The 27,073-nt window shown below is 39.9% G+C and overlaps 1 protein-coding gene across 2 annotated transcripts; it reads left to right on the top strand.

Moving 5' to 3' along the window:
• The first annotated feature begins 15,684 nt into the window (after window positions 1–15,684).
• On the top strand, window positions 15,685–27,073 carry LOC103717332. Of its 2 annotated transcripts, none has more exons than XM_008805660.3 (8): window positions 15,685–15,951; window positions 17,820–17,888; window positions 20,206–20,325; window positions 20,397–20,471; window positions 24,341–24,475; window positions 24,581–24,722; window positions 26,066–26,260; window positions 26,575–27,073. In XM_008805660.3, the coding sequence occupies exons 1-7, from the start codon at window positions 15,730–15,732 to the stop codon at window positions 26,215–26,217; spliced, it is 915 nt and encodes a 304-aa protein (XP_008803882.1). In that variant the 5' UTR covers window positions 15,685–15,729; the 3' UTR covers window positions 26,218–26,260; window positions 26,575–27,073. The 2 variants fall into 2 exon arrangements, 1 of the variants encoding a protein (XP_008803882.1); XR_605659.3 differs by having other exon boundaries at window positions 15,686–15,951; window positions 26,066–26,269.

The following is a 27,073-nucleotide window of genomic DNA, read 5'->3' as shown; positions in this document are numbered from 1 at the left end:
GCCACTAGCCCCTACGCAAGCCAACAGAGGTTCCACAGCAGGCTCGTACCGGATACATTACTCCTATATGGATCAGCTTTGGGAGCGGTGGGAGGACCACGTGCTGAGCCAGGCGAGCAGGAGCCACCTAGTTACCCGGCCATCAGACAGCGTACCAGGATACATGGAGTGGTATCTCCGTATCACGCACGTTGCAGTTCAGCCTCCTCATCTGCGCTCGAGTACTCATTCTGGAGCTAGGGGAGGTCATGATGATGCTGACATGCACCGGCGGCGTAATGCAGCTGCACTCGGTATCAGTACCGACATTGTACGGATGGGTCCCTCAGAGGCTACGTCACTAGGTGCCGGGCACCTATTTGATGCTATTTCTCAGATGCATCAGGTACTTCTGGGTGATGAGCCTGGCCCGAGTACAGCACCCTCTCATTCGGATCCAGCACCCTCTCATTCGGACGTACAGCAGTACACGCGTCGACGATGGCGTCATAGGGATTGATGATGGAGCCTTTGTAATCTTTGTAAAGCCTTTGATATTAATGAAAAATATATATTTTTGGTACATTTACGTGTAATCTTTGTAAAGCCTGGCCCGTTCTATTTTACACAAATATAACAGTGCACATAACAATCAATCTAACAATGCGAAGACAGATATTTTTTGATTTATATTGATGATGGAGTTTCACAGAGAACATCCTCATGATCTTTCAACATTTTAAATACATAGCTAACATAACTGTTGCTTATCAGAAAATCCGCCTCAATCATCAAAGGCAAACATTTAAAAGATGCTCTACCACCCCCTTAATTTCTCACTCCCCCAAATAAAGCGCGCAGCCTATTTGCGCTTCGCTCACCTGACCAAGAACATCACAGAGCCCTCTTTTCCAACAAAAGAAATGATAATGCCTGCTCAACTTTTCCTTCAGAAATGATGATGCCTGCTGTAACGTACCCTGATGTAACATACAACTAGATTCACTGACCCAAAAACAAGAAAGTGAGATGGTGCAATCAGAAGTTCTTCCCCATGATACACTTCACAAGGTCTAAGATGCGAAAATAATCATAAACAAGAGATGAATGTTTACCCTCCAGCCCATCACGACTATAGCGGTTGCTACCTGAAAGATTATTACATGGACTTCCACCAATAACCAGATCAAACCCACCAAATGTGTTAATCATCTGCTCAAGCTTGTCACCGTTAAGTTCTTGTACATCAGAAAGGTCTATTAGTTCCCCTGTGTGCTAGGATTGCTCCCACCAGCTCTTAAGTATGTTTCTGTTTACATCTGAAATCTCAACGGAAACAATAGTCTTCATATGTATTCCCAGCTGATGGAGAGCCACCTCAGCACCCCCAATACCCGAAAAATGCGAAGACAGATATTTTTTGATTTATATTGATGATGGAGTTTCACAGTACATGACTCTAAGAGCCCAAAAAAATTTACAACTTTCAAAAATTGTACATATATAAAGAATCAATCTAACTCTACTGTCTCGCTAGTTATAACATTAGGTGAGATGCTCTCTTTGAACTGTTGAATCCGTGCTTCATATGAATTTTCCCATCCGGTAGCACAAGGAAGATGATATTTTCGCCAGTTGGTCGCTACTGGCGGAACGGGATGTTCCGGCAACAAGAACACCTTCAAAATTAGAAATAAGAAAATATTAATAGCTACAAAATTATAAATAAGCAAAATTAAATAAGCAAAATTAAATATTCGCAAGTGTTGTGAACGTAGTACCTCAACAAAATGATTTCCATTTACGAATCCGATAGCGATATCTTTGCGGGATAGAAGAGGTACTAGCACAGAACGGAGAGGTAGAAAGGTCAGACATTGTTGCAACGAGAGATGGTATAGGACAACATTATAGCAGGATGCTATAAGATGACCCATGTCCGGCATAGTCATCCATCTGTCATATGGTGGACAATCATCATAATATGATAATGCATGAGTGATCTCAGCAATCGTCCCTTCCACACCATATAATGTGCGATAGTGGTCCGAATGACATTGCAACTCTTGCAATAAATCCTTCCTAACACGCACCCAGTCATCTTCTCCAAATCCCAGTAAGTCAGCTATTGCCCTAAATCCGCAATTCCCATCAGCTTTTACATCCTTGATATGCTGGATGTATGGTCTCAAGGCAGAAGGAATAGCATCAATATAGATAATGGGCGTATGTGACTGGGCTCTAGTACGAAAAACCTGCAAATAATATCAAATGATAAAAAATATGTAACAATGGCAGAAATATCCAAATAGTTATCCGTCTCAGCACTTCCCGTACCGGCACGGCACGGCACGTCCCGACATGTCCCGTATCGGCACATCTCGGCACGGCACGTACCGACATGTCCCGTATCGGCACATCTCGGCACGGCACATCCCGTATCGGCACATCTCGGCACGGCACGTCCCGACATGTCCCGTATCGGCACATCTCGGCACGGCACGTCCCGACATGTCCCGTATCGGCACATCACATACCGGCACGGCACGGACCGTCCCGTAGACGTTGTGATACCTATTGTAAGGAAATAAATATTTGGTACTTACCTTTTGCTTGGGCCGCCTCTTTTGAATCTGAGTAGATGGATTGCGGATGGTAACTTTCTCAACACCAGGTGAATAACTATCCTGTCCAGATAGAACCAACTCAAACGCAGACGGGTCACGTCGAGTAGACGTATCAACCTTCATTGAAGCGCGCCCACGTGAACCAGTCTTCCGTTTTGCAGGCTCTAAAAGAGGTGTACTATCTGGACTTGCAATCTCTCGTAACTTCTTGATCATCTGCAATTGAGAAGCCCCATCTAACTTCTTGAATCGTAGCGCAATCAAATCTAACTCTGCATCACAACTCAACTGAATTGGCTGCACGGGGGGGAGGGGGGGTAGGCAGAATATCAAGTTTCCTCCAATGAGGATCTATGCAGTCGAGAGGAATGGGCCGACCTTCCACCCTGTACCGCGCAATCTGGTGAGCACATGGTATACCATGTGTGCGTCGAATAGCGCACCCACAATTTGAATCATCAAACCCAACTGAATTGGCTCGTTTCGATTGGGCGAGGACATGATTTAACGCACTTATAGATATGAAACCTCGCAACTCTTTGAATTCAGCTGGCTTGAAGTTGTGCTGCACTACCAATAAACTCTTCTCCAATGAGGCTTTAACGGAGCTGTGCTGCAACTCAATCAATCCATGTATTCTAGTCCAAGATGACTCGAAACTTCCTTGGCTTGATCCAAGCTGCTTTTTGAGCTTTGCATGTGCACTCTCGACCCTAGTAAACAAATGAAAGTTAGATATAAGAATTGAGGCAAATTAAAATTAAATGAGTCTTTATTTGTGATACCTATTTGTCGTCACATTTCCGTAGTGCCTGCATGTATCCGTCCACGCCGCAACAAATCTTTCCTTGTATTTGCTCAGCCAAGTATCTGACACATACTGTAGTGCATCTGGATAGGTACCGAACTCTCTCTGCAGTGCACTCCAGCGATCATTATACTCGTCTTTCGTGGAGGACAGCACTAGTACATTCCAACTCATAATAAATTTATCCCATTTCTCCTTCAATTCGAAAATTTTTTTGCACTTGACCAAAACATTCCTACTAATATGCCATCTACATAATAAATGTCTAGCAGTAGGAAATACTCTATGAATTGCATTCATCAAAGCCAAGTCTCTATCTGTAACAATCAACTCAGGCAAAACATCATCAGCTATGACACTGCGCAATCTCTCTAATGCCCAAGTATAGCTTTCTTCCCCCTCAGAATTTAAGTATACAAAAGCAACTGAAAATGTCATGTCAGTAGATGTCACCCCCACAATCTCTAAGAGCGGAAGACGATACCTATTCGTCTTGTACGTGCAATCCATTATCAACACACGGGGAAATGCACGGAACAAATCAATGCTGCCAGGGTGTGCCCAAAATAAGTCATGCACAACATCCGTATTAGTACAATTCCTATGCCACTCAATATATTTAGCCTCTGATAATTTACCTAATAGATGTTGCATTTCAGACCTCCCGGCTTTCTCTGCAACCTTAAACCGTTGACGTACATTGTAGATAGTCTTGATAGTCGTAACATTGAGGGCATCTCTTTCCTTCAATGTGGATAATATGTCCTTTGGACGAACCAAACTCTTCGACATATCCACTAACAATTCCGTCTCCTGCTCAGATAATCTCCCTGCATATGAGTGCCCCTCCAGATTCTCTGCAGCGGGATGATTGTGTTGGGAATTGTGTCCCAAAGCCAATTTTTAATTGTAAGAAATTGGATTATGTATATATTTTATTAAAATGAATAAAAATTTATTCTGGCAATTTTCTATTCATCACAAGTGTTACATCTTCAAATTGAACTCCTGTGTATTGTGATGAAGTCCTTAGGACTAATTTAGTGGATAAAAGAAGTTTTATCATTTAGTCCTTAAACCAGTTCGCGACCAAATGATGAGCTGTCAATTGGACGACAGCTATGTCAAGTATAGGTCGTTGTGTGTCATTTAGTTGGTTGTCCTCTTAAACCAAGAAGTGTGGAGACACTGTATGGCATACAGGTGAGATGTAGGAGTACATCATCACTGAACAGTGACTCACCTGCGTAGCACTCCACTGTCGGGAGTTAGCTCGCAAAGCATATGGGCATAAGTACCCCTTAGACTTGAGACTGTCACGGTGACTTGCAAGCAACTCACTGTACTTAGGCACTGGATGACCTGAATTTCTAATTCAGGGATCGGAAGGATGCTGGGTGCAGTCAAGTACTCGCGAAGTCTGTGTATGAGTCAAGATGGGATTGACCGCTCCAGATTTTAGGAGTTGATGTCTCACTGTATTTCAATTCAGTAAAACCTTAGCCAGGGTAAACCAAGTGATAGGTCACTTGATTTGATTATTTGAAATACACTATGGATGACCGGACCCGGAGGTCGACAGTTCACTCTGAGGTCATCTTGAGCATCGATGGTCATAGGGATGAATTATGCAACAACCATACGTCTAGGTTCTTGAATGTTGCTTTGCATATTCGACTTATCCGGATGTCGGGTATCATTGCTAGATGGTCACCTCGATTAGTGCATGGAGTAGTCCATGTACTACCGGCTTAGTGTTCGAACCTATCGGAGTCACGCACATTAGTCAAACTAAGTAAGAAGGTCTTGACCCAATTTAATTAAGAATTAAATTGTGGGTCATTTGGAATTTGGTTCTGTCTATGTTCAGCTAGCACTGAACATAAGGTACATGCTAAATTTCATGGATGAACAACTAATTAAGTCTGTATTTCGGGTCAATCAAGTTTCAATTAATGTAATGGAACTTGATCAGGACTCAATTGTTGAGATTGGATTTGATTGGGTCTAAATTAGTGTAATTGGGCTCGATCATGATTTAAGTGGGATTTAATTTCGTATTTGTTCTGATCTAAGTCGGACTTGGATCGAGCCGAAACTGGACCCAATTGAATTCCCCATGAGTCGGACTCATGTGGAATTTTTTCCGAGTCAAAAATCATTTAAATCAGCTGTCAATTTGGATTAGAACCAAATAGGCTTGCTTTATTACAAAATGGGCTAACCATTTCCTATTTGGCTAAAACCATTTCAATGGTTAACGGCTGACTTGGTTTTTAAATCCCATTTAAATACCTCCTGTGGACCCATGGACCCTTAAGCTCATGGACCCTTAAGAGATGCTTGTGAGCCACGATGGAAAGGAAGCCTGGGAGCAAAAACAGAGTCTTCTCCGTCCTTGGTTCAACGCCACGACGTGCCACCATCCGGACTCCGTTCGGCTTGCCGTCTGGACCGGAATGTTCGGTTTTGAACCGGCTACATTCCGGTTCATTTAGATCTTTGAAATCTGGCATGTTTTCATCGATTCATTAGTTTTTTCCCACCGTTTGTTTTGAAACAAGCGTTATGAAATTCATCCATAAATGAATTCTTTAATGCTTGGTCAATAGCGCCTCTTAACTCCTCTTAGCGTTGGCCTATTTGAGGCCACCGTATCATCTTGAAGATGCGAGGATGAGAATTTTCTTGAGAAGAAAATAGTCAGACAGAAGGAGTTTTTGATTCTGTGGAGAAGAAGAAGAAGAGAGAGGAAGGAGTCCTTTCTCTCTGGTGGTTTGGAGCTCGGCCCAGATCCGATGTCCTCTCCTCCCTTCTATTCCCTCTGTGATCAGGATCAAGAGACGGGCGTCTGTGGCTTAGGCGTGCTGTGAAGAAACGGGAGAAAAGAAACCGAAGAAAGAAAGAAAGAGAAGAAAGAAAGAAAGAGAAAAGGGAAGGTCCTTTTTCTGGATTTCTTTTCTTCCAAGGGTCCCTTTTGCAAAAGATTGTTTTGCACGAGTAAAGACATCATCCAACCTTCTTGCGAAGCTTGACGTGCGTGCGAAGTAGAGGGCTTGCAGATCCAGGCCTTGCAGAGCTACCTTCAGGGATCCAGATCCAGATCCAGATTCAAATTACCTCGACCAACTTCCGCTACGGGCTTGAGGTAATTTTATATAAAATTTAAATTTAATATTTATAATTGTTATAAATAAAATAAAAAAATTTTAAAACTGATTTTTCATGCCTGGCGTTCGATTTTATCGGACAACTCGGGAAATGTTTCCTTCAACTGGTATCAGAGCCAGGTTGGCCGATGGAATTGGCCTATAATATCTAGAATTATGCATGATTTAATTTTTAAATTTAGATTAGATCTAGATTTATTGATAAAATATCAATCTTGTGCTGAATTATAAGGTTGTCCTGCTATAAGGTTAACCCCTTATAGTGAAAAGGTTGTCCTAGCGCAAAATTGAGATTAATTTGTATCATAAAATAACTAGTTTATTTTTGTGAAATTATGCATAATTGATGTTTATGAAATTTCAGTTTTAAATTTATTATGACCATAAAATTTAAATATAAATTGTTTATATTTGGAATAAATTGACACCTTGAATCCATGATCATAATGCATTTAATAAAGAATTAAATGTTGAATTTAAAATTTAAAATTTGAATTTCAAATAAATATTTAAAATTCAAAATTTGAAATTCGAATTAAAATTTAAATTTGAACATGGGATTTGGGGATGGGTTAGCACAATCAGATTAGTTGACTAGGTTAGACCTAATCATGAAATCAAATTGAAATGGACTAACTTAAGAAACATGATTTAATCTAATCAATAGTTGAACTAGACTAAATCAAGGTTTATAAAATGATCAAACTCAATAGTTGTAGTTTATCATATCCAAACATTTCAATTGGATCTGATTGTGGCTTAGTGGTCGAGCCAGAACTCAAGGATAACCTAAATCAACTTGATAAACCAATTGGTGTCTAAGGTAAGTCGGCATTTGATCATGGTTTTTAATTGGGGCTACCTCTTACCTGGCCAACATAGTTGGTGTCTAGGAAAGAGGTTAATGGCGTAACCCTCCCATGATCTCTCTTACCTGGCCAATTTGGTCGATCAAGTTTTGATTAAGGTACCTTGATACTTGGCACTCACCCATGCCATTAAGAAAAATCAGATTGACTGATTTAGGTGTCTAATAGACCAATAAGAGCTAGTCCTCTATATGATTTGGTGAAGTCAGTGGGAGGATTTAGAATTATCGGTCAGTGTTACATATCATTTAAAATCCTCTAAATTATTAGGTCCTTAAAATGATAAAGTTATATAGATAACTAGATCATAGCCTCCCATTAAGGTGAATGATAATAGGTCCAATATTACAGTTGAACATGCAGGACGCTTCCGTCTGGTGTTCCTCTAAATACTGGAATTATCCTTCATTATATGATAGCTTTTTGAGCTATCTAATTGTGATTAGGTTGGCCGAGCCTTCCTCGGGCCTGATCATACATTAGGTAGTATCATCGAGTTAGTTCATTAATGGTTGGACCTAACCAGGATTTTCAGTGGAGGCCTCCGCCTACTGATTACCACTTGGGGCAAAATTGATTGCTAGAAATTGTTTAGAGAAATAATTAGTAATGTACCTACCCTTAGATGCACATGGGTTGGCCGAGCCTTCCTCGGGCCCGTATGCAGTCTATGCGGATTCTAGTATCCACTAGGGAATTAAAGTAATTCCTCGAATTAAAGGTAGAGGCTATTAATTCGATTAAAATAGTGGGAGAAAACTTTAGACTAAAGTCCAAGTCTTTAGGATTAAATAAATCATATACTGATTAGTTGGGTTTTTCCTTTATTTTTCAGATATGGCTAACTCATTGTCCCTCCGAACACTATTAGACAATGATAAGCTTAATGGACCTAACTTCGATAGCTGGTATCGAAAGATGAAAATAGTATTAGAGCATGAGCGGATCCTGTATGTGATATCGGATCCTGCACCTGAGGAACCTGCAGCTAATGCACCACGTGCAATCAGAGACGCTTATCAGAAGTGGCTCAACGATCGCACTACAGTGCGTTGCATCATGAGGGCCTCGATGAATGATGAGTTTAGTCGTAAATTCGAGGAAGCGCAGCCAGTGGAAATCCTTCAAATGTTGAAGGAGTCTTTCGGCACACCTGATGATGTTGAACGACATAAAACCTCCTGCGCTATATTCAATGCCCGCATGAGGGAAGGAGCATCGGTCACCGATCATGTATTGTACATGGTCGAACAAATCGATCGCCTAAGTAAACTTGGCTTTCCTTTGCACGAGCAATTGGGCAAGGACGCCATTTTAAACTCACTTCCCAAGTCCTACCTGACCTTCCTTAGTCATTATAGAATGACTAAACCTGAAGTATCCTATCATGGTTTGCTAGGTTTACTGCAGACCTATGAGAAGGATCACCAACTCAAAAAGGAGTCGGTGAATGTGGTAGGTGGGACTTCTGCAGGACTTTCTTTCTTTAAGAAAGGAAAGAAGAAGAAGGTGCAGAAAGCTCGTGCTGGGGTCTCTAAGCCCAGCCAGACTAAGAAGCATAAAGCCGATAAGAGCAAGGCAGAGTGCTTCTTCTGTAAGAAGATGGGTCATTGGAAGCGGAACTGTCCGGCTTACATAGCGTCCCTTGATCCAAATAGGCCTAAGAAGAAAAAGCAGCAAACAGTTGCTGCACAAGGTAATTATATGATAACACCTTGTAATTTTTCAATTTATGATTCTACCACTTGGGTATTGGATACCGGAAGTCCAATTAATATTTGCAATTCATTGCAGGGACTTCAAGTTAGTAGAAGATTCAAGAATGACGAGAGATTCCTGAACGTTGGAGATGGAAGATCAGTTCCAGTCCTAGCTTTAGGAGTCATTCAGCTTGTTTTTGAATCTAGAGTAGTCATATTAGATGATTGTCATTATTGTCCAACATTTTTAATGAATATCATCTCTGTAGGCCTTTTGGCCAAAAATGGTTATTGTTTATCAATAAAAGAAAATTTTTGTGATATCATTTTGAATGGTATTAAAATTTTTCGTGGACAATTGAAATATGGCATTTATACTCTATCACTGCCTGTGAATGTAATGTACACCTCTAATAAACGCCCTAAGTTAGATAATGTCAATGAAGCCTATTTGTGGCATTGCCGGTTAGGTCACATAAATAAAAACAGGATAAACAGGTTAGCCCAACAGGGCATTTTAGAAATCAATGATTGTGAATCATTGCTAACTTGTGAATCCTGTCTTCTGGGTAAGATAACCAAGTCACCTTTTTCTGGAAAGGGTGAACGAGCCAGCGATGTTCTTGGCCTCATACATACTGATGTATGTGGACCTATGAACGTAAGTGCCAAAGGTGGTTATGCCTACTTCATAACCTTCACAGATGACCTATCCAGGTATGGGTATGTCTATCTGATGAAGCACAAGTCGGAATCATTTGAAATGTTCAAACAATTTCGTAATGAAGTAGAAAAACAGACTGGAAAGAGTATTAAGATCCTTCGGTCAGACCGAGGAGGAGAATACCTTTCTGGTGATTTCTTGACTTATCTAGAGGAGAATGGGATTCTCTCACAATGGACCCCTCCAGGAACACCTCAGCACAATGGTGTATCCGAAAGGAGGAATCGAACTCTGTTAGACATGGTTCGATCCATGATGCGGTTTACTAGTCTGCCTGTATCTTTTTGGGGTTATGCTTTAGAGTCTGCGTGTATAATACTAAATAAGGTTCCAAGTAAGTCTGTTGAGAAGACTCCATATGAGATATGGACTGGGCGTAAGCCGACACTTTCATACCTTAGGGTTTGGGGATGTCCGGCTTATGTTAAACATTCTCAAACTGACAAACTTGGTCCTAGGTCCGATAAGTGTTATTTTGTAGGGTACCCCAAGGAAACTAGGGGTTATTACTTCTACCTTCCTAATGAACAAAAGGTGTTCGTAGGACTTAAGGCAACCTTTTTGGAAAAAGAATTCCTTAGTGAAGGAATTGTTGCCTCTAAGGTTGAACTTAATGAAGCTCAGCAGATGGAAGATTTAACACAAACTACTGAACCCACAGAACCGGATTCGATTAGATCAAACCCGGAGCCCAATGTAGAAGCACCATTAAGGCGATCAGGTAGAGTACCGCGTCAAGTGGACAGATACTACGGTTTCTTGGTCCAAGATGCAGATCCTATTGAGCTTGATGAGAACAATGAGGATCCGATTACCTATATGGATGCTATGCAAAGGTCCGACTCTGAGTTATGGCTTAACGCCATGAGATCCGAAATGGAATCCATGGAAATCAATAGTGTATGGACACTAGTTGATCCACCCGAAGGGATAAAACCCATAGGGTGCAAATGGATCTTCAAAAGAAAGAGAGGCGCAGACGGAAAGGTGGAAACCTATAAAGCCCGTCTGGTTGCCAAGGGGTATCGTCAACGTTATGGTATCGATTATGACGAGACTTTTTCCCCTGTGGCAATGCTAAAATCTATTCGGATCATGCTAGCTATAGCAGCATATATGGATTATGAAATCTGGCAAATGGATGTGAAAACAGCTTTTCTAAATGGAGAGCTGGAAGAAGAGGTGTATATGATACAACCTGAGGGTTTCACATCCATAGACGAGTCCAAAGTATGCAAGCTACAAAAGTCCATTTATGGACTTAAGCAAGCTTCTCGAAGTTGGAACATACGTTTCGATAAAACTATCAAAACATATGGCTTCGTTAAGAACGAAGAAGAACCTTGTGTCTACAAGTGGGTTAACGGTTCAGTGATCACATTTCTTGTGTTGTATGTGGATGACATTCTCTTAATTGGAAATGACATTCCTGCATTACAAAATGTGAAACTTTGGCTGTCATCACAATTCTCCATGAAGGATTTGGGAGAAGCATCCTACATCTTAGGGATGAAGATCTATAGAGATAGATCTAAGAAGTTGCTTGGATTGTCCCAATCCACGTACATCGACACTATGTTGAAGCGGTTCAACATGGAGAATTCCAAGAAGGGCTATCTTCCGATAGGCCAAGGAATTTCTCTCTCTAAGAAAGATTGTCCGACAACTTCCGAAGAGAGAGAGCGTATGAGTAGAATCCCATATGCTTCTGCAATAGGTTCTATCATGTACGCCATGACATGTACAAGACCGGATGTTGCTTACTCACTAGCAGTAGCGAGTAGGTATCAGTCTGATCCGGGTGAGAACCATTGGAAGGTGGTGAAAACCATCCTTAAGTATTTAAGAAATACTAAGGACCAATGGTTAATCTATGGAGAATCTGACTTAAAACTTGTGGGGTTTACAGACTCTAGTTTTCAGTCAGACCATGATGACAGTAAGAGTATGTCAGGATTTGTGTTTACCCTGAATGGAGGAGCAATCTGCTGGAAAAGTTCCAAGCAGCATTCAGTAGCCGATTCCGTATGCGAAGCAGAGTATGTTGCTGCATCAGATGCGGCAAAGAAAGCTGTTTGGATCAAGAAGTTTGTAAATCAACTTGGTGTTGCTCCCTCAATCAATGGTCCAGTTCTTTTGTATTGTGACAATACTGGAGCCATTGCACAAGCAAAGGAGCCAAAGTCTCACCATAGAACCAAGCACATTCTGCGTCGCTACCACCTTGTACGAGAGATCGTGGAGCGAGGTGACGTCAATCTTCAGAAGATCGATGGAAAGGAGAACCTAGCTGACCCATTCACTAAAGCTCTTTCTGTAAAGGAGTTCGATTATCACAAATCAAAGATGGGTATAAGATACTGTACAAATTGGCTTTAGTCCAAGTGGGAGTTGTTGGGAATTGTGTCCCAAAGCCAATTTTTAATTGTAAGAAATTGGATTATGTATATATTTTATTAAAATGAATAAAAATTTATTCTGGCAATTTTCTATTCATCACAAGTGTTACATCTTCAAATTGAACTCCTGTGTATTGTGATGAAGTCCTTAGGACTAATTTAGTGGATAAAAGAAGTTTTATCATTTAGTCCTTAAACCAGTTCGCGACAAATGATGAGCTGTCAATTGGACGACAGCTATGTCAAGTATAGGTCGTTGTGTGTCATTTAGTTGGTTGTCCTCTTAAACCAAGGAGTGTGGAGACACTGTATGGCATACAGGTGAGATGTAGGAGTACATCATCACTGAACAGTGACTCACCTGCGTAGCACTCCACTGTCGGGAGTTAGCTCGCAAAGCATATGGGCATAAGTACCCCTTAGACTTGAGACTGTCACGGTGACTTGCAAGCAACTCACTGTACTTAGGCACTGGATGACCTGAATTTCTAATTCAGGGATCGGAAGGATGCTGAGTGCAGTCAAGTACTCGCGAAGTCTGTGTATGAGTCAAGATGGGATTGACCGCTCCAGATTTTAGGAGTTGATGTCTCACTGTATTTCAATTCAGTAAAACCTTGGCCAGGGTAAACCAAGTGATAGGTCACTTGATTTGATTATTTGAAATACACTATGGATGACCGGACCCGGAGGTCGACAGTCCACTCTGAGGTCATCTTGAGCATCGATGGTCATAGGGATGAATTATGCAACAACCATACGTCTAGGTTCTTGAATGTTGCTTTGCATATTCGACCTATCCGGATGTCGGGTATCATTGCTAGATGGTCACCTCGATTAGTGCATGGAGTAGTCCATGTACTACCGGCTTAGTGTTCGAACCTATCGGAGTCACGCACATTAGTCAAACTAAGTAAGAAGGTCTTGACCCAATTTAATTAAGAATTAAATTGTGGGTCATTTGGAATTTGGTTCTGTCTATGTTCAGCTAGCACTGAACATGAGGTACATGCTAAATTTCATGGATGAACAACTAATTAAGTCTGTATTTCGGGTCAATCAAGTTTCAATTAATGTAATGGAACTTGATCAGGACTCAATTGTTGAGATTGGATTTGATTGGGTCTAAATTAGTGTAATTGGGCTCGATCATGATTTAAGTGGGATTTAATTTCGTATTTGTTCTGATCTAAGTCGGACTTGGATCGAGCCGAAACTGGACCCAATTGAATTCCCCATGAGTCGGACTCATGTGGAATTTTTTCCGAGTCAAAAATCATTTAAATCGGCTGTCAATTTGGATTAGAACCAAATAGGCTTGCTTTATTACAAAATGGGCTAACCCATTTCCTATTTGGCTAAAACCATTTCAATGGTTAACAGCTGACTTGGTTTTTAAATCCCATTTAAATACCTCCTGTGGACCCATGGACCCTTAAGCTCATGGACCCTTAAGAGATGCTTGTGAGCCACGATGGAAAGGAAGCCTGGGAGCAAAAACAGAGTCTTCTCCGTCCTTGGTTCAACGCCACGACGTGCCACCATCCAGACTCCGTTCGGCTTGCCGTCTGGACCGGAATGTTCGGTTTTGAACCGGCTACATTCCGGTTCATTTAGGTCTTTGAAATCTGGCACGTTTTCATCGATTCATTAGTTTTTTCCCACCGTTTGTTTTGAAACAAGCGTTATGAAATTCATCCATAAATGAATTCTTTAATGCTTGGTCAATAGCGCCTCTTAACTCCTCTTAGCGTTGGCCTATTTGAGGCCACCGTATCATCTTGAAGATGCGAGGATGAGAATTTTCTTGAGAAGAAAATAGTCAGACAGAAGGAGTTTTTGATTCTGTGGAGAAGAAGAAGAAGAGAGAGGAAGGAGTCCTTTCTCTCTGGTGGTTTGGAGCTCGGCCCAGATCCGATGTCCTCTCCTCCCTTCTATTCCCTCTGTGATCAGGATCAAGAGACGGGCGTCTGTGGCTTAGGCGTGCTGTGAAGAAACGGGAGAAAAGAAACCGAAGAAAGAAAGAAAGAGAAGAAAGAAAGAAAGAGAAAAGGGAAGGTCCTTTTTCTGGATTTCTTTTCTTCCAAGGGTCCCTTTTGCAAAAGATTGTTTTGCACGAGTAAAGACATCATCCAACCTTCTTGCGAAGCTTGACGTGCGTGCGAAGTAGAGGGCTTGCAGATCCAGGCCTTGTAGAGCTACCTTCAGGGATCCAGATCCAGATCCAGATTCAAATTACCTCGACCAACTTCCGCTACGGGCTTGAGGTAATTTTATATAAAATTTAAATTTAATATTTATAATTGTTATAAATAAAATAAAAAAAATTTTAAAACTGATTTTTCATGCCTGGCGTTCGATTTTATCGGACAACTCGGGAAATGTTTCCTTCAGATTGTGCACTCCACATACGACCAGTAATATCCAATCATCCGCAGTATCCAATTTCTTTCCTCTTAATGCAAAAGGGCATCCACACTTCTTTGTCCCACAGGCAGTCTTTATTCGCTTTTCTTTTTTGGTTCGGTACGTCCCACCCCTCTCACAACCTAACGTAATTCTGGGTTTCTTAGAAATGGTACCTACATCGGATGATTTGATTACAACAACAAAACCATTTCGCCTCCCAGCTTCACGACACCAATTACACAAGTCCTCTCTACTTTTGAAGATCTATACATTAAACAATTTATGTAAGTACACAGTTGTAAAAATAGCTCGCTAAACTATTACAAAATTGCACAATACATTATAATACCTCGTAAGTTGTAAATTCGCTTGTGTAATCCAGTACAAATTCTGATCCAATTATACTCGATTCGGTTGTAGCATAGCCCTACATATAAAATAATTTATCACCAAGAATTAATGAATCAGAGGATCTGTTCGGCACAAAATTCAGCACGGCACGCGATTTGGCACCAGAAGGCTTCTGTTCGGCTGAACAGTGCCGAACAGAAGCCTTCTGTTCGGCAACCCTCAACCGAGCAGAAGCCTTCTGTTCGGCTGCACAGTGCCGAACAGAAGGCTTCTGTTCGGCGATCCAGTGCCGAACGGAGCACGAACCGTGAAAAAAAAAAATTTCGAAACAAGGTGGAACACGTACCTTTGCGGCCGATTCTTCGTCCCAAATCACTAGTTGCTTGTCCATGCTTCGAATGGGGCTTAAATCTCCTTCAAAGATCGCCTAAACGATGTAAATGGATCGAGGGGTTTAAGGGGGGTTTGAGGGGGGTTTTTTTTTTTTCTTTTCAAAATGAAACGGAGGAGGAGGAAGGAGGGGGTGTATGAGAAAATTTCAAGGGCAATATGGTAATTACACTAAAGGTTAGTTTGGGTATTTTCTTTTTTGGTTTTTGGGGGGTGTCCTGAGCAATAGGGGGGGGTGTATATAGAACTACCCAAGTCCCACCCTCTCCTCTTCTTCTCCTTCGCTGTCTTCTTCTCGACTTCATGGCGACCACCGCTTTCTCCAACTCCGGAGCCATCTCGAGCTACTCCTTCCCTCCCCCAATCCCGAACCCTAATTTTTTCCCCGCAAAGTTGAATTGGTCCTCCAAATCTCCGAGCTCTGGCCGTTCCGCAATAGTCCGGCGTCTGAGGAGGTACTGCTCTCCGGTGCCGGATTCTTCGTGCTCTTTGGATCTCCCGCTGCTTCCCTTCGAATTGGATGAGGTATTGCGGAGGAATGTTTTAGTTTCTCTTTGTTTGCACTCCAGCGAAAAGAAGTTGCTTCTTTTCTATTAATATCGTCACATTTCGTGTTAAAATTGTTTTTTTTTCTAGTTTAGTTAATTCTAAAATGATCATATGTTTTCGAGAATTTATCTTACTATTGATCTCAATGGAGATTCCCATATACTTAATTTTAAGAACTAGAAGCCTCCTGTGATTTTCTCTTAGTAAATTACATAACTGAATGATTTACTTTCTTTGCCAGTGGTGGTAATGTGGAAACCGTTGTTTGGTTTTGAGTACAGTGCGTAAGCTGGTCAGATGGTAACATTAGCTTGGGGGTATGAGATTGGAACCCTAGTAAGGGGATGCCAGATTTTTGAAAGAGAGTTATGTGCGTTGGTATAAGATAAGAAGATTAAGATATTGGAAGGATGTGGGAGGGCGGGTTTGTTTAGAAAACACGGCACACCGGGGTTCATCTTTATATGTGAAAATTTGTCCTTTGAAGGGTTTAGCCCCTTGGTGGGAGCATGGATTCGGGTATAAGTGATTTTGGTTAATTAACATCAGTTAAATAGACCACTTTGCCAACCTTTTTATAATGAGATTATTTGAAGATGCATGAAATTTATATTGGTTTGGTTGCTGTCAATGTCTAGGAAGAAGCCTGGCTTACTTAAGCATGGAAATTTTTTAACAGCTCCATGTTCTCTCGACAGCAGGTGCTAATGTCATTAGTAAAACTAGAATGATGGATTAGTTAGAGGCTATAATGGACTTTTATCTGGGTACTTAAATCTAGTGGTAATATTGGATTGACATCACGTGTTGTCATTTCTAAGTCTCATAGCTAATTTTGTATATCAGTTTTTCTCCCTTCTTTCTTTTCTTTTATTTTTTCTTTTTCAAGGGAAGCATGTGGCTATCTGAGGGTCCTTACACAGACTTGTATTTTGCTCACAACCCTTTTTTAATTCTAAATGGACCTTCCTTTAACTGATAGCGCAACAACACTTAATTTACCTACTAAATAGTGGACATACTTTTGGTTTTGTTTTTAAAAAAAAATTTAGTTATATGGAATACAAATATGCCTAGATGAACCTCATGAAATTCATTCATCCCATGGTTCCATGCTCGGCCGTATACAGCAGTCAAAGATTCTTCTTGGTTCATTTATTTTATTAGAACAACTTTGTAGCCATAATCTAATACCCTTGAAATCATGTTTTTTTCAGAAGCATGCCAATTATTTTCTTTTTGTCTATGTGATATAAGTTTAGAGAAGGGTAAACATGAGAGAATTATAACAAAGGTTCGCCGTCTCAGTACTGGACCCGGTACCAATGGCACACTAGCACAGTGTCGATACGGTATGGTACTGAGTTTTTTTGGCATACCGAGTGTCGGTATGCCACCTCGGTATGCTACCTGTACCAGTCGGTATGCCACCTGTACCGGTCGGTATGCAATCCGTACTAGATACCAGTACGTTACAGTATGCCCTGTGCCGTCCGGTTCGGGCCGGTACGGCGTACTTTGCTTACAACCAAATCTGCATGTTTAAGCATTGATCATAGAGTTGCTCAACTTTTGAGTTTTCATTACATGCATGCACTTTTCAATGCATAGAAGCTGTTCAAATATCCAATCCCTAAAGAAGAGAGTTACTTGATTATTTTAAAGTATTCACATAACGGGCAGACAATCATTCTTAGAATTTTTAGAAAATTGATGGGGATTCAAGGAATGCTGTTTGATACCTTTATTAACATTCATAGAAACAGATGATATTAAACCTATCCATGGTTAGTTTCTTTTTTTTTTTTTTTTTATGAATTGCTTTTCTTTATCTTGTGATGCAGGTTTTAATCCCATCTGAGTTCAAGACATTGCATTTATATGAAGCAAGGTTTCTAGCATTGCTGGAGGAGGTACTTTTCCCATTTATATAATCGCTTGACATTCCATTCAGTACATGTATGTATTTCTCTTGGTTAACCATATATGCTTAATTTACTTGCCTACACATATTTTATTCAGTGAATGGCCTTATCTCTTTATACCGGTAATATGTCACTTAATCGCTGATGTCTAAGACTCTAGTCAAAATTGATTATTAAGGATACCATAACCTGATGCTTTTGATGTATTACATTCATTATACAAATATTGAAAACATAGACAGCACATACAATAGAGGGGTTGGACCGAGTTGAGAGGTGCTCCTATGTTGGTGTGTGATCATTGCATGCCTTGAAAACTCAAAGGTAACTTTTTACAACATCAATAAATTGCATATTGTTGAATATATTTGAATATTAGGCAAAAAAAAGGGCTACTGGAAACATAAATAGCGATTTAGAGATGAGAATTTTGAACAAGGTGACGGCTAAAACTAGAAGGATAGGGCTAAAAATGACTGCAGATGGGAGTAGGACTATGCATGAGTTGCTTCAATTGAGGATGTAGTGTTGGAAACTGGTTGTGATGTCATGGGCATGTTCAACCAAGATTTAAGGATGTCTCTTATATGGAGGAGCTTGGATCCGTAGTGGAAGACCAATAAAAAACTACAGATGGAGTACTCTGGTTGGGAGTTATGGGAAATGGTTTTGTAGTATTCTAAATAACAGAGGACGTTATCCTTGTATGGAACTGATGATGACGAATCACCAAACTGGCCCATCAAAGTTAGGATACAACATTACAACTTGTTATTTATGTTAGTTTTAGAATGCTTTTATTATGCCAATGTCACTGCAAGTGTTCCTAAATGCAGTATACACTTGAAATGGGAGGAAAACTACGGGTTTGAAAATGCAAGCATGAGATATTTGTTACTGGGCAGAAGGTAGATAATACAACCTTCCCCCTTTCCTTTTAAAATCTGTTATTGGGTGGTTGAAAGTACTTAATTGACCTTTCTTTCTTTGTTCTTTTAAGATCCTGATCAAAGTTCGTCGTACCGGTACTGAACCCCGTACCGGTGCCATACTAGCATAGTATCGGTACCGTACGATGCGGAATTTTTTTGGCGTACTGAGGTTCGATACGCCACCGGTACCGGTACCGAACCGGTACGGTAGGCCCGGTACCATCCAGTACGGTATGGCATACCATGATCTTGACTAATGCATCTAGTTGCATATTGTTTAGGTTTAGGGTTTAGAGTTTAAGATCCTGACTCATTTTTATGTCATGATGTTGGCATAGAAATTACCTAAATATATGGAATACTTTGCTAGTTAATATTATCAAAGATTGGATGGTCATAGATTATTAGATAAAGACTTGTTGGGTGACCTTCAGCAATGGTATTGACAAGCAGCTGGCGTTTCTAACATCAAGTTCGTAAGGCCATCTTGTTGCAGAAAGATTTAGTATGAGCTCCTAATCTAGCATGCTTGATGATTGAATTTTCATGTTAAAGTAATTATATTTCTTTTTTACAAATGTAATAAAATGTAGGAAAGTTCTCTTTACCTATTTTTTTTGTTAATGAGTACATGTGTTTATCTAATTAGAAGGTTACTTGTGTTTAAGAGGTGTTACATATGCATGGTTGTGCAAATGAGAACACCTACATGGAATATGCAACCAATATGCATTCTTTTTTGTGTGGCCTCCACCCAACAGAACATGTGGCCTTTTGACAACCATACACACATAAAAACCAGATTTTTGTTTGCATGCACATGCCATGTAGATGGTCCTCATCTGTTTAACATGCCATGATACATACTTTTTTCCTTGTAATCAGCTTGGTATGGGGTTATAACAAGGTCTTGCATACATTCGTGTATACTTGAAACTTTTGTCTATAACAGCCAGTAAAATGTGAGTAGGTCTCATGTGGCCAATTGAAAGATGGGATACAAAGAAATGAGTAGCCGCTTTTACCAAAAAAAAAGAGAAAAAGATGGGATACAAAAAAGTAAAACCCATAAAATGGTTTCCATTCTCAGTATTTTGTTGTTTATTTTCTGCTGAACCAAGTACCAAAGAGTTCCCCCCCTGAAGAGTATTTCTAATAATGCCTTGCTCAATTCTTTGTTATTGGGGACCTTTGTTATACTTTACTGGTACTAGAGCTATTCAAATGTTTACCTCCCTGCTTCTAAATGTGGATATACAAGAAATGAATTTGTAGCTTGATTGAGTAAACATGGACCAGAGGTGCCTGTTTTTTTTTTATTTACAATAGAAATCTGGATGGATCATATCTCTTGCCTACGCTACTTTTTGCAGTCATTACAAAGAAGGAAGAAGCTTTTTGTTCACTTTGTGCTAGATCCTGTTCTTACGAGTAGATCTTCAGCTGGAGCATCCTTTGCTGCTAGATATGGTTGTCTGGTCCTCATAGAGAGTGTAAGATTCTGCTCTTAATATATTATGTAAGAAATGCATATCATCTAATATTAACCAGTTGTGTGGCTCAGATTAAACAATTGGAGATTGGAGCACTGGTTTCTATTAGGGGCATTGGTCGTGTTCGCATTGTGAAACTGATGCAGGTGCTTCTAATTGACTTACTTTTAGAAATAAATTTTTGATTGTAAGCTTACACTAATAAAATTCAGATATCTTTTCCTTTATCAGTGTTTTTATGCCTTGAGATAAATGATCTATGTTATTTTCATACTGTGATACCATGTTGTGCAGCTGCTTTCATCATTACCTCGTGCAGATGCATGTAAATGTGAAAAATATTGCAGCCTGAACATAAAAACCTCTAAAAAAAGAGAATTAATGGCCAGTCTCTTGGATATCGCGAAATCCAGTATTGTGATGCTTAAAAAGATTTTTAGAAGCTCTTGTCTCAGTTTTTGAAGAGGTTGAATAAAAATAGGAGTAATGTGACTTTTCATCACTGTTTCTTTTTGTTTTTTGTTGGGGGGTGGGGCGGTGAGTTTCATAATTATTTAAAGATGTTATGAAGCAGGTGCGAGCAATATAAGAAGACATGGACTGCTCTGTGAACTTTGAAAGCTGGTCTTGAAGTCATCAAAAGAAGGAATAGAAGCATATTGCTGATATGAGTCAGGTGGAAGATCATGTGATGAAGATATTGAAGCCAAAAGGAGGAATGGAGGAAACAACTCAAGGAGCAACATGGTTGCAATATTAGATGTTGGCTGGATGAATGAAGATCAAAACATCATATGGACTTCGGAAGTTATGATAATGCATGACATTAAGCGACGGGGACTCATACTTTAGAATATACCATGTTTTAGGTTGATAAGGTTGCCTACTTCATAAAAAGCAAATCCGGAGGGTGGCTAGCCTTGTGAGTGAGGTCTCTACTTTTTAAATAACTGCTAGAGGGGTTTGGGAAATACCTAAAGTGAGAAAGGAAGAAATGGGTACTTTTGTGTCTTTTTAATTAGTTTTAGCTGTTTTCCTATTTGATGTACTATTTTCTTTATTTTTGAGAACATCGAGGAAGAAATTCTACGAAAATAAAATAGAAAGTTTTAGAATGCGATTAGAGCTTTAAAGAGGAATATTTGCTATAATATTAGACTTTTTATGCAAATATCTATATATCATTGTTAAGTTTTCTCCCTTCTAATCATTTTGTTTTTAAAAATGGGTTGGGGATTGGTCTCATACAATCTCATGCTAAAATTCGGTCACTTGAAGATTGAGCCTGAAGCATTTCTGTCTAAAACTTGGTTTGAAAATTGATTATAAATAAATCTAAGTTTATTCGACTTAGTTGGATCACATGTTTAGTTGCATTAGTTGTGAAAGAGACATACAGTCATCCAAGAGTTATAAGCAGATCAGATTGCGAGAAGGTTTGCTTGAGGCATTTTTAAACAAAAGAGGAATAAGAATTCTAGCCGGGTTATCTAGTTGTTCTGCTTTCCTCATCTATTAATTAGTAATTAGTATCCTACCGTTCTTTTCCTCTCTTTTGTTATTATTTCATCAAATTTTCGATGTTAAAGTATTTGCCAGGCAAATTAGGACATACTGATGAAGAAAACTGGTGGCCATAGGAGTGACCAAGTAGTTCATTTCTTGTTAAAAAAAATGGCAAGGAAAATTAAGATTCAGGTGTTTATGGTTCTGTGATAGTTTATCGTGGAATCAAGCTTGATACTTGGATGGAGTCAATGCAAAAGTTGAGAAAGTAGGTTACAGCCGGCAAAGCTAGCATTTTGGTTGGGGCCCATAATAACAATTACTGGTCTATGAATATAATTCACAATCACAAAATTAAAAATTTTAAAATCATAATTGAACAATTAAACAAAAAAATGACAACAAAGTTCACTTATGAATGTTATATATGCCCAATACCACTTATATCAGGTTAGAATAGATAACTTACCGCCACTTGTAGAAAAGAAGAATAAAGATAGCAAAAGATTGTTGTCACTAGAGGTGGCAATCAGGTTAGATCAGGTCGGATACAGGTCGTGCTGGATACAGGTTGGAATGAAAAACTATAAACCCGTACACCACCCGTTTAATAAATGGGTCATATTTTGAGATCTAAGCCCAATCTATTTATTAGGTGGGTAACCTAAGTTGATATGCATGACCTGTTTAATAAACAAATCGGTTTTGGTTGGGTTGCCCTAATCTATTCCTCGTCCATTTCCTCACTTCGCCCCTCATCCCTCTCATTCTGAATTCCCTTCTCCCAAACCCTAACCCTAGAATCTCTAGGATTTGAGTGGCAGCATACCTCAAGTTGATTTTCATCTTGGGAAAGACCAAACCCTTGCTCTAGATGCCAGACTCATAGGGTCGGGTGGTGCAGCCAAAGGGGAAGGCAGCGCGCGGGGGGGGGGGGGGGGGGGGGGGGGGGTGGCGCAAACCATATAGAGAAGGCATTAGCAGCGGCACCAAGGTTATCGTGAGTGGCCCTTTCATGGATCTTCATATCAGTGTGGTGACAACTCTTGGAGAGCTAGGATCTTAGATCTCAATGTCCATGAGGAAGGGAGTCATGAGGAAGGAGACCCAATAAGATACTTAGAGGAGGGGATTGAGAGGTGAGGGTTTCAGAAAGATTGGGTTGGTTTGGAAGGTGAGGGTTTGGGGAGGGATGGGATTTGAGAGGCATGTATCAGGAAGGGATTTAGGGGCTTGAGAAGGGTTGGAGAAGTTTGGGCGTGAGGTTTGGCAGGGATGGGAGGTGAGGCAAGGGTTTGAAAGGCAAATTAGGATAGGAGGGGTTTGGGAGTGGGACATGGGAGGGATGGGACTCGGGAGGTGGGACTGTGGGAGGCAAAAGTGGGAGGGTTGACCTAGACCATCTTCTCCTAAACACCAAATGGCCAGGTGTTGAACCAATGGTCTCGATTGAATCAACTTAAATATTAAATGGGTCTAGCCAGGTTAGATGAGTCGGGACCCTTGACCTGAACCCAACCTTAATGAAATAGGTAAAATGGGTCAACCTGTTTTGGGCTCAAGCCTATTTAAACCAAACCCAAACTAATTTATCTTGGGTCAGTTGCATATCGGCTTGGCGGGTCAAGTCATGGATTGCCTCCCCTAGCTGTCATTGATAACTATTGTTCATTATGAGGATCAAGGTCGGCGGAACTGGTATTGAGCACCGTACCGGTTCTTCGGCGACACGAGCCGGTACGGGCCGTGTCGGGCCTGTACTGACGGAGAAGAGGGCACGCAGATCGTGGAAGAGAGGAAAAGAGAGAGAGAAAAGGGGGAGAGAGGGAGGGAGCCCGGCGGAGGGTGGCGGACACCAGCGGAGGGCCGGTAGAGGCCGAACAAAACAGAAAAACCGGTCGCGGCCTCCGCCGGCCTCCCTCCCTTTCCCGCTCGCTCTCTCTTTCCTTTTTCTTCTCCAGCTCCGGCAACGGATTTCGTTTTCATTGCTGGAACGATACCGGTGAGCTGCCGGTACGGCTCGGAATGGCTAGAGCCATCCGGTTCAAAACGGTTCTGCCAACCGTGATGAGGATCAATATTTTTTTATATCAGATTTCTATTGATGTATCTGGTTTGATACATAATAGGTGCAAATTACATATAAATAGATGAAATTTCATGAGCCCTCTTCTTTCACAAGGTTTGTTGGCCGGAACAAAAAGGTTGGTTGCTCTACCTGTGCATGTTAAACTCAGTGATTCAAGAACACTGTTACCTTAGGAACCCAATTGGCGAGGTTTACTATTATCCTAGTGTCACATTGTGTTTTAGTTTATCTAATGTATTCACATTTTGGTAGGGTCTTTGATGTCAGCAAGTTTCTCTCTTATTTCTTTGTTGTTGCTCATAACTGAAATCTTTTCGGCACCTTTAGATGGTTCACTAACATTTTTTAAAACTGAACATTTACTTTGTTTCTCTTCTATCTTACTTGCATTTTAGATGGTGATATTGTTCACTGACTCAGATGGAACCATACCTGAGAGGAGTGGTTGTACCAATACTAGATGGTGTCTCTGGTCAGAAGAGTGAAATAGACTCAAAACTTTCGGAGTTAAGGGAGTCTCTCCATAATCTACATAGTTTGCAAATCAAACTGAAGGTAGTCATGCATTGTTGTTGTTATCATTTTTTCTGGTTGTGGTTATTTGCTAATCTTCCTTGCTATTCAATCAGTAACTTTCTGCTAACAAATTTTAATAATCAGGCATCCAAAAATGAACTGTTGCAAACTCGTATAAAGAATTCTCTGGCATGGGCTGAAAGAGGAGTTTATGAAGATTGTGATCAAGCTTTTATTCCAAATCTAGCTGAGCGTTTATCTTTCGGAGCACTCCAAACTGTTTCGGGTGCAATTCTACTTTGTTCTTTTGTACTTATAATTCAATCACTCGCCAAATTTATATTAGGACTTGTAAGATATCTTATTTTCTTTGTGGGAAAAAAATATACAAACCATAGCAACCCTCTTGTACTTTGTATCTTCATCCCAAAGCAAATAAAAATTATAAATAAGCAAATATTTAGATATTAAAATTGGACAAGAACAAAACCATGCCCACTAAACATACCTCTGACCAATCAATTGCATGGGTTAAGTCATGGTTGCCATTTTGCAAAACCAAGATAGGAGCAAGGCAAGATTGAGAAATAAAATATAAAAGCTGACAATATAAAAATTCAATTTAATTACAAATGCCCCAATAATTACATGCTTAGTAGATGGGGTTTCTAAATAAATGTTAGCAGGTCCTTCTTGACTTGCTAGATCATACTATGGCCTGTATGTGAAACTCATGCCCTGAAAAATGTTTATTAGACTCCAAGAGGAGTTTCATTGGAAGTTTTGGTTAGATATTCACTATTCAAAAACCCAAGTGCAATGAGGGTGCTTAATGAATTTAAACTGCGAACTTTTCTCCAGATACATATGCTTTCATATTTTCATTATTTCATCTAGAGTTTCCCATCATCCTCATATATCAAGATGGTACCTTTAGGTCGATAATTAATGTTGCAGAAAAAAGCTCTTACTTCTATTATCATGTTAATTTTGGGAAGCATGTCTAACAACTAATGGTTTTGTCTTATAATAAATGCTGAAAAGAACATGATTATATGTATGTGTATCCAATATTTCATTTTTTGAAAACTCTCCTCCTACCTTTAAGCAGACCAGAAACATGGACCAAGAGTTTGGCTATTAGATGTTGAAAGTGTGAGGCAGCAGGAGACTAGATTTGCATTTTTGCTTTTTGGTTCGCTTATCATCAGTATCACTGACATACATTCATTGTGGATGGTTCAGCATGATATATGCGGGCATATATGGTGGGTGACATGTCTGCCTTTAAACAGCTGGTTGGGTGCATTTGTGATTAGTAATTTAAGATAGTGTTTATATTCAAGAATCCTCTTAGTGCATCGAAAGAATTGCAATGAACTTTATTCTTTTTTGGTACCATAACACAAAGTAGTGTTCATTGACTTCTGCGTGTGTAAATTAAATTTTTTATTGTTTTTTGTAGCTTTGATGTAGCCCTGATAACTCTGAGATGTCCTTTTATTATATATATTCTTTAAAGCAAGAATTTGTTACTTTGTTTTATTTCTTCTGTAACTGAGGTGTAATCAACTATTTCTTTTGTCATGCCCACTCAAATTTACTGTGTCAAGTTCTTCCATGCTTTAGGAATGTCAGATTCAGAATTACTAGCTTTGCAAAGTGAAAAGCTACGAGCAATGGATTCAAGAGACACTTTAGAAAGATTGTGCAATGGAATTAAGTTCACTAAACAAAACATTAACATGGTTGCAGCCAAGCTTGCTATTCAATCTCTGTGAATCTAGTGTTGATGATGCAGGATCCCTGCAGCCAGTTGAACAGGTACCAAGTGTAAGTATTTCCATGGTCCAATTTTTGGAACATCTGACTAAAATTGCCATGATATAGCTTATATTCATTTTGTGAGAAGTACAAAATCATCGTGGGAAGGGAATATATCTCTTCAGGAAAAAGCTGTATTTGTTTAGTTGTGTATCTGTGTAAATGTAAACTTGCCATATTGATATCTAGAGGGCAAAAAATGCCCCAGTTAAACGTATTGTTTTTTGCTTATATAGAAGCATTTATACTTTTCTTGCACAGAAACTGTTATCTATATTCTTCTGTCTGCTAATTTTCGATTCCTGGAAAAACAGGGTCAAATTTCCAGCAAAAACAGGATCAAGTCTTATACTACACCCTCTCCCTCATCAGGCTACTTCTTGGTTTTACCTGCCTAGTCCTCCGGCATTTTAAGGCTGGAAGTAAAGTGAAGATTATCATTAGGTGCAAAACCTGATGCACTTCTAGAAGAGCAAGTTAATGTGGGAGACTTGGAGTGGTTAGTTTTGTTATTCCGTACTTTTTGATGAAAGAATATTTTTTTTGCATAGCCAATAGTTGTTCATTGACTTGATTCTAAGATATGGTTTTACACATTGCACATGTAGTCATGGTTATGTTGAGATTGAGGAGCATGTTTGATGTCCTGTTGTCCTAATTGATTGACAAATCTCCTCCCAACTGCAAGAATATTTTTAGTTAGGCAACTAGGAGTGAAAACTTTCTAGTTGAAAAATGAGAATACTTTTGATAATTTACATATGAACTTTGACCTTAAGATGTGTGAGGGATGGTTGTAAAAGGATTTTGATA

The sequence above is a fragment of the Phoenix dactylifera genome, unplaced genomic scaffold, assembly GCF_009389715.1.
Source record: "Phoenix dactylifera cultivar Barhee BC4 unplaced genomic scaffold, palm_55x_up_171113_PBpolish2nd_filt_p 000261F, whole genome shotgun sequence".
NCBI classification, from domain to species: Eukaryota; Viridiplantae; Streptophyta; class Magnoliopsida; order Arecales; family Arecaceae; genus Phoenix; species Phoenix dactylifera.
The sequence above is the reverse complement of the archived record's forward strand: the minus strand, read 5'-3'. Positions and strand labels throughout refer to the sequence as shown.